Source organism: Quercus robur, chromosome 7 (assembly GCF_932294415.1).
Source record: "Quercus robur chromosome 7, dhQueRobu3.1, whole genome shotgun sequence".
NCBI classification, from domain to species: domain Eukaryota; kingdom Viridiplantae; phylum Streptophyta; class Magnoliopsida; order Fagales; family Fagaceae; genus Quercus; species Quercus robur.
In genome coordinates this window covers 36,446,580-36,455,419 of record NC_065540.1, presented here as the reverse complement: position 1 = coordinate 36,455,419, position 8,840 = coordinate 36,446,580, and the positions used below count along the sequence as shown (strand labels likewise).

Below are 8,840 nucleotides of genomic sequence, written 5' to 3'. Positions count from 1 at the left end.
CATGATAACAGGGGTCAAGGATCAGCTCTTAGATCAAAAGATCTAAAACAGAAGAGCTACCCGCTCTGATACCACTTGACAGTTTTTAGACCCCTTAAACAATTGATTAAACCTAGGTAATTAGCCAAGTTGTTACTTAGTCCAATTAAACAAGTCTAGGTTATCACAATAATAAAGATCAAATCATGCAAAGCAGCGGAAAATAAATAAGACAATGATATGATCACCCAGGAAACCAAACCGGTAAAAACCTGGGGAGGATTTGACCTAGCTATCCTCAAGGTAAACCTTAATCCATTATCTTGAAAGAATCGAAATTCATACAAAATGACTTATAAGCACCCCCGCTCGACTTCCTAATGCTACCAACCAGTAGAACTTACTGACACGACAACGTGCAAGCTCCGAATCCACGGACTCCTTCTTTCTTGGATTCCCACCAACTGCAAGCACCCCCGCTTGTGTATTCTTTAAGCTTTAATGGCAGCAACTGAATTGATCATCAAGGTGTAGAAAATATCTCCTCCTTGAAAACCCTAAGTTTTTCTAAAGGAAAGCTCCTCTAGATCTCACAAGAGATTTACACAAACCGCAATATGAGCAACACTAAAACATGGCTAGGGTTTGCCTTTTATACTTAGGACAAATAAGAAACCCTAAAAACGTTTTAAAACAAATAGGGCTGAGTTGGAAAATTCTGCAGAAAAGCGATCTGCCCGAGCTTCGATCGGTCGAGCCTAAGCTTCGATCGACCGAGCCAGGCCGAAAGCCACAGTGCTTCCTGCTCTAAACTCGATTCCAACTTTACATTGACATACAACTTTGAGCTAGTTTTAAACACTTCTAAACACATTGTTTTGATCATGGTTTGCCAACAATACAAATTAGAGTTCTAAATACATAAAATCCTAAACTTTAGAACCTAACACGTGGTTCAACAGATTTTTTTTTTTTTTTTTTTTTTTTTTTTTTTTTTTATGATTCCTTCTTCTTCTTTTTTGATAATTTTTTTTTTTTTTTGGATGATTTTTTTGTTTTTGTTTTTGTTTTTTTTTTTTAATTTTTTTTTAGTGTGTGACTGAACTCAGCAAAAGATAGTAAGTTGCCTACGTACCCCAGAGAGGGATCAAGTCATCACGTAGTTCAAATGATTTTTTTTTATATAATTAATCTTTTTTTTTCTTATGTGTTTTTTGCAAAAAGGGGGGCGTAGTGTATAATAGTGGTATCACCACTAATCGAACCCAAGACCTTGGCCTCAAGGGAGACACAGGCGTCCAACCTCTACGCCACACTCGCAATTGGTGACATGGAGTAGGATTAATTTCTCCTTATTGGTATGCTTTGAAGGGTAATGGGAAGACATCATGTACTCTTGCAGCGCTACAGTGGGTAGTTTAAGCTCTTACCGAGGAGCAATCCTTGATGTTCAAGCATAGAAGTGTTTAAGGAACTTCCCATTGATGGGGCCGATCCTTGCATCATCATTGTTGATCAACTTGTGAGCTTGGTTAATGTTTGCCCCCTGCTTGAGAGTTGGAAGTACATCATAAGCAATGGTCACATGGTTTGACCCGACAACTTCATTGAAGTCTAAATCAATCTTGTTTTCTTTGGCAAGCTTCATGATTTATTCTTTGAAGACAAAGCATTTTTGGATTGGGTGGCCAATGATGCGATGATATGTGCAGTAGTTAGGGTCATCAACTTTCCCCATGTCTTCTGGCCGCTTGCATTCTAGCAATTCAATTTGCTTCAATTGCAATAGTTGTTCTAAGATGTTTAGCACATCTTCATCGGGGAATGGATATACTTTTTGCTCACGTTCCTTAAAGGTCAGGCGACGCACTTCATTCTTTTGCCACCCTTCAAGCTGTTCTTCATTTGCCTTTTCTCCTCTTCTTGGAACCTTAACTACGGCTGTGTTAACAACCATTGGGTCTTTGAGGTTGGCTTTTGTATTCCTATCATTCTTCCTTACTTCCTTTTTGCTTTCCTCAAGTATGGGAGGGTTTGTACATCCATGGCTAGAGATACTCAATTCCATGTCATGCGCACAAGTTGCTAACTCTTCAAATGTTCGGGGCTTTATCCCTTGAAGGATGTAAAGAAGTCCCCAATGCATGCCTTGGATGCACATCTCTACAGCAGATATTTTAGAAAGTCTATCCTTGCAATCTAGACTCAAAGAACGCCACCGATTGATATAATCGACCACGGGCTCATTCTACCACTGTTTAGTATTGGTAAGCTCTATCATGCCTACCGTACACCGTGTGCTGTAGAATCGGTTGAGAAACTCTCTTTCTAATTGTTCCCAATTGTCGATTGACTCAGGTTCTAAGTCTGTATACCAATCAAAGGCATTTCCCTTGAGAGAACGAACAAATTGCTTTACAAGGAGACCTCCTTGAGTCCCTGCATTCTCACAAGTTTCTATAAAGTGAGCAATGTGTTGCTTAGGATTTCCTTTGCCATCAAACTGTAAGAACTTGGGGGGTTGATACCCATTTGGCATTCTCATGTTGTCGATGCGTTTTGTGTAGGGTTTTGAATATGTGGGAGAACTTGTAGAAGAACCTCAATATTGTGCTCGGATGGTATTTGTTATCATGTCTTGTAATTGTTGGACTGACAACGAAGCAACCGAAGTAGATTGTTCTTGTCGGGGAGTGTTTTCAATTTCTCTCCCTTCGTCATCCTTCGTAGATGTGAATTTATGACCATGGCTTGATTCACCAAGATCTTGTACTTCGAGTTTGTTCATCAAAGTTGCAATTTGGAAGTCCTTATCTTCAAGTGCTTTTGTGAGAAGGACAACCCTTTGCTCCATTTCGGCCATCTTTTCTTCCATGGTAGAGGTGTTAGTCATCATGACTGACACAACTTCCCAAGATGATGGAGAAGAAACTGATTTGATGTGAGCACGTGGAATCTCATCTTTTGGGTTCCCTTTGATGGGAGAGAAATCGTGCGACCAACTTCTTGTGTAGGAAGAAGGGGATTTGCCCCCATACTTGAGGTGTTCCAAGGTGGAGATGTCCTTGTTGATGACCTTGTTTCTTGTAAGAGGGTCTAAGGAGATGATTGTCTAGACCTTGGCTTCCTTCGTTGACTGAGATTGAAGTTGATTGTTTGCTTTAGGTTGGTTACAATTGATTGCACCAATGCAGTTGTTGGTAGTAGCCGTACCAAGTCTAATTGAAGTAGCTATTGTTGAAGCTTGAATATTCTTGCTAGAGGCCATTGAAGTTGGTAGCAAGGTGATGTTGATTTCTTTCTTTGAAGGAGAATGAGATGAGAGGCAGAGATGTCCCACTGGGCGTGCCAGAATTTGTAAGCGACTAAATTTCTCGGTTCGAAATAAATCAAACAAGTAAAATAGTTTCACAAATACGAATTTGTTTTGATGATTGTGTGGTACAATTCTCTGTAATTACAAAAGAGTTATCCTCTGATTCGATTTCCTTAAAAGACTTGTTGATTCGATTTCCTTAAAAGACTTGTTGATTGGATTTGTAGTAATGTGATTTTGATTCGAACACCCAATGTACTTCAATTTGGCTGAAGAATGGATCGAAGATCTTTGGAACAGAATTACAATAAATCTCTAGCTATAAGCTTGTTGGAAATCCTTTGTTCTTCATGTTCTTCGTGTTCTTCGTGTGTTCTTCGTGTGTTCTTCAAAGGTTTGTGGTGGAAGTTCTTCGGGGCTTTAGAGGCTTGAATCCGTTAAGCTTCACTGATTTGTGATTTCTTGAGGTTTCTGGAGGCTTTGGAGCTTGATTCCAGTGAACTTCGAGATTTAGGAATATGATTTGGATGATTCCTCTTCGAATGTTCTTTATATTTGAAGGTTTGTAGTGGAAGTTCTTCGGGGCCTTGGAGGCTTGAATCCGTAGAGCTTCACTGATTTGTGATTTGTTGATGTTTTCAGACCTTTAAGCTTGATTCTCGCAAACTTTAGGATCTAGGCAGATGGTTTGGATGATTCTGCTTCGAATGTTCTTCGATTTTGGGGTTGAAGTTCTTGAAGTTGCTGGAGGCTTCAGGGCTCGATTCCAGCAGAGCTTTTTCACTTTTGAATCTTGGTCTTCCTGAATCTTGGTCCTCTTAAATGTCTTAGGAAGGCTTCTATTTATAGGAGTTTGGAGGTGGGTGAGCAACATGTGGCGGAGCCTGATTGGTGACACATGTCACAGTCTGATTAGTTCGCTTATGTCATTGCTTACACGTGCAGGACTGCTTGAGTCATCACTTACACGTGCTGGATTGCTTGAGTCATCGCTTACACGTGCGAGGTTGCTTGTGTCATCGCTTACACGTGCGCTGATGCGTGATTGGTTTTTGCATGACACTTGGCAAATTTCTGTTGGCTTCTGAATACTGATAGCAAAACCTAGCAGCAATACATGGTGTTTTGTAATTGGCTGTATTTTGTGGACTTGGTAATGTGACGTGTCAGCTTGTGATAGGTCGGGAATTTTCCCTCTCTACATACATAAATCACAATAGATTTTCAACAATAACTCTGTAGGATTTATATTTAAATTTCAACAAAAAAAATTACCAAAAAGAAGTCATTCAAAATGGAAATACCCTGTGATTGAGATTACCAAGAATTTTTTGACCAGATATTGTTTGGTTACTATAAAAATATATTACCTTTATTATCTAATACTTGGGCTTATAAATAAGGTTTGTGAATAATAGTGTGAAAACATCATTCCAACAACCACTTTGTTAAATTATAGCAGGCAAAATGTTTGACTCGATAAACAGAAAGATGATCATTGTCATGTTATTTGTTTTCCTCTCACTTTTCTTCGTGAGCTCAAGTGCTAGAATATCACAATGGACCGATCCACAAAAAAAATCTTCCAACAAGAAACAACCAAAATGTACTAGAAGGACCCAATTCTATACATAATCCAATCACTGCATGGACAGACACTCTACAAAATATTCATGCAAGAATCAACCACGATGTACCGGAAGGACCTAGTCCAATAGGAAATCCAGTCGGAACATGGATTGATTCTCTACAAAATATTCAAGCAAGAATCAACCACGATGTACCTGAAGGACCTAGTCCTATAGGTAATCCAGTCAGCACAGGGATCGATCCTCAAAAAAATCAACCAGTAAGAAACAACCAAAATGTACCAGGAGGAACCAATTCTATACATAATCCAATCACTGCATGGACTGATTCTCTACAAAATATTCAAGCAAGAATCAATCACGATGTACTGGAAGGACCCAGTCCAATAGGTAATCCGGTCAGAACAGGGATCGATCCGCAAAAAAATCATCCTGCAAGAAAAACCCAAAATGTACCAAGAGGACCCAATTCTATACCGAATCCAGTCACTGCATGGACCGATTCTCTACAAAATATTCAAGCAAGAATCAACCACGATGTACCGGAAGGACCCAGTCCAATAGGTAATCCAGTCGGAACATGGACTGATTCTCTACAAAATATTCAAGTAAGAATCAACCACGATGTGCTGGAAGGACCCAGTCCAATAGGTAATCCAGTCAGCACAGGGATCGATCCACAAAAAAATCATCCTACAAGAAACAACCAAAATGTACCAAGACGATGCAATTCTATACCAAATCCAGTCACTGCATGGACCGATTCTCTACAAAATATTCAAGCAAGAATCAACCACAATGTACCGGAAGGACCCAGTCCAATAGGTAATCCAGTTGGAACATGGACCAATTCTTTACAAAATATTCAAGCAAGAATCAACCACGATGTGCCGGAAGGACCCAGTCCAATAGGTAATCCAGTCAGCACATGGATCGATCCTCTACAAAATAACCGTGCAAGAGTCAAAGTTGATTCTTTCCCAAAATTTCAAACCCCATTAATTGCAACATGGGATCAAAGACCAGCTAATCGACAATAAACTTGTCCAATTAAATTTTAATATCAATAAAATTCATGGAAAATATAGCTATCCAAATTAAATCGTGTACATTCAAGTGCATGATCAATTTCAAATTGATTATAAACATAACTAATCTGAATTAGTTCTGAGAGGCTTTGGTCAATCGAAAACAAAAAAGTTTCAAACGAAAGATTTTGGACTCGGAAGTTTGGATACGTGTGGGGAAGGTGTTTGGCACCCCCACAACGCCTATTCGAAGATAGTACCTCATTTTAATTTATTTCAAACATTATGTTTTTGTGAAGAAGTAGTGTACTTGGCATTTTGAAAAAAAATTTGAAAAAGATTTCGTTTTTTTGAAAACAATATACATATATACATGTAAGTAAATATTTACATATAGCAAACGTGTGAATATTAACTCCAAAGAATATTTGCAATCAAGACATGTGAGGTATGTACGTAAGTAACATGTGAGAGAACATTCAAAACATGTGAATAGAATATTTAATATATACAGAGCATGTGAGTACTAGCTATCATAAGTAGGCAAGCTAATAACTCAACAAAGAGAGAGGGAGTTGAAAGAATATCACCTTGTTGTCATCCATAGTTTTCTCATTTTCATCATGCAAATAAAAAAAATGACAAATATAGCTCATTAGTGCCGAAGAAAATGATAGGGATAATGTAAACTTATACGGTGTTCAAAGACTCGAGAGAAGTGAGCCATGAACACAAATCTTTAACTACAACAATTCTAAGAAAATGCTCAAAATTAAAAGTATGAAAAAATTACAACGTCAACTTTGATTAGTTTAGAAAAGAACGTTTTTTTTTTTTTTTTTAAATGTTTTATTGTGAAGTTTTTGAGAAAAACACTTTTTTGAAAAAAAGACCCTTATTTTTATTTTTTATTTTTAAAAGAAATCCAAAGTGGTAAAAGTACTATTTTTTTTTAAAGACAATTTTTAGGATTTTTTATAAAAAAGATGAGGTTATTTGAAACATTTTCTTTAAAAACATTTTTTAATGTGGTAAAAACACTATCTTCGCAGGATATTTTTTGCATTTTTAAAAAGAAGGGAGAAAACATTTCCTTGTAGGGAAATTTGACGTGGTAAAACACATTTTTTGAGAACATAGATTTTTTTGAAGAAACATCCATTTGAAAACACTTTTTTTGTATAGGACAAAGGTTTTTGAAAACATATTAATTTCGTAACACTCTTTTTTATTTGAAAGACTTCATTTTTTTGAAAAAAGGTTTGGAAAAGATTTTTGAAGAGCATTTCCTTATAATAGTGTGTAGAGGAGTTGTTTTACTCAAGCATATTTATTTTATGGCAACATTAATGATGAGAAATGTAAAGAGACAATAATAATAAAATGCAGAAAATAAATTGCAAGGAAAGTAAAGTAGAGAAATTTAAATGCCATAAAAGTAAAGTGCTGAAATATTGTAAAGGTGGATTACAAAGATTTTTTTATGTCACCCTTAAATAAATTTTAATCTCTTTCAACCCTTATGGGTTCTTCATCATCAAGAAGTGGGAGTTCTAAGCCATCAACCATTCTAACGAGACATACCCACATTGTGCTTTATTTGAGGTTTAAAAACCATTTAAGAAGGATGAAATAGGTAATATTTTTTATTTAGGTGTCTAGGTATAGAGTATTATTAAAGAACATAAAACAAATTATTAAAGAATGCAAAAAAATGGATCATAGATTTATAGTTTGAGAAATTTGACCCAGATTTTACTTATAAATTTGACCCAGATTTTTTATTTCGATCGCAATGATTCGATAAACCGCCAGTTGGGATAGATGTACATGAAATCCATCCTATATAGGTATAATAGGTTTCCTCCTTGTGTGGCTAGAGGAAATTCGAAATTATGCGCATGACTAGAATTTTTAATTAATAATTTCAAGTTGATCCATAAGAATTAGAAATAATGAAATCAATTAAATATGATTTAAGTACTTTTCATTATTCCAAATATATATCCGGAAAAGAAAACAAAAGCATTTGTGGTCTCGTCCTCTTCACTCAAGCTAGATAACGCGTAAATAATTTTTCTTGCAAAACAAAATGAATGTGTAATAGAGAAAAATAAATTATGTTATATGTTTTCTCACCTCATATCTCCAAACAATTTTTTTTTTTTTTTAATAATATGCTTGGGCAAAACATGGAGGCCTACATAACTTTCTGAGGATGGATCAGTCATAACATAGTAAAGAGATGTTGTGGTTGTTTTTGTTTGTCTAAATTTTTGGTTAAAATGCTCTCCTGGGTTTTCTATTGACCAAAGTCTCTCACAATTAATTTGGATTAATTATGTTTAGAATCTATTTGAAATTAATCATGTGATTGCATGTACACAATTTAATTTGGATAGCTAACATTTAAAACTTTCCAAGAATTTTAATGATATTAAAATTTAGTTGGAAAAGTTTAGTGTCGATTAGCTAGTCCTGGGTCCCATGTTGAAATTAATGGGATTAAAATTTGGGAAAAAAAAATCCACAATTTAACTTGAAAAGACAGGGCCAAAAAAAAAAAAAAAAAAAAAAAAAAGATTGACCTTGGCCAAATTGCAGATCGACCTATGGACTTGGTATTCATCTACCAATCAACATACATAATACAAACGTCAGTACTCGACCTTGTGCAAACCCAAATTTCAATTTACCCTCCGTTTCTCCCCAATTTTCACTAACCCCAAATCTATGACCATACTAAAGAAATTTATGGTTTTAATACTTTCAGGTTTTTTTTTATTTATTATTTTTTTTTATGTATAACCCTGGAATCAATTTTAAAAAATAATTTAAAAATCATAATTATCACTAAGCATTCATCCATTCTTTTAATTAAATTCTTTTGTGTGTGTGGTGGTGGGGGGGGGGGGGGGGGGGAGAGGG

The 8,840-nt window shown here is 36.0% G+C and overlaps 1 protein-coding gene across 1 annotated transcript; it reads right to left on the bottom strand.

Annotated features, from left to right (window-relative positions):
- Positions 1–1,630: 1,630 nt before the first annotated feature.
- On the bottom strand, positions 1,631–2,524 carry LOC126691315 (uncharacterized). Its single transcript, XM_050386367.1, has 2 exons — positions 2,272–2,524; positions 1,631–2,178 (listed from the first exon to the last, which is right to left on the bottom strand). Exons 1-2 carry the CDS (start codon positions 2,522–2,524, stop codon positions 1,631–1,633), a joined length of 801 nt encoding a protein of 266 aa, XP_050242324.1.
- Positions 2,525–8,840: the final 6,316 nt, after the last annotated feature.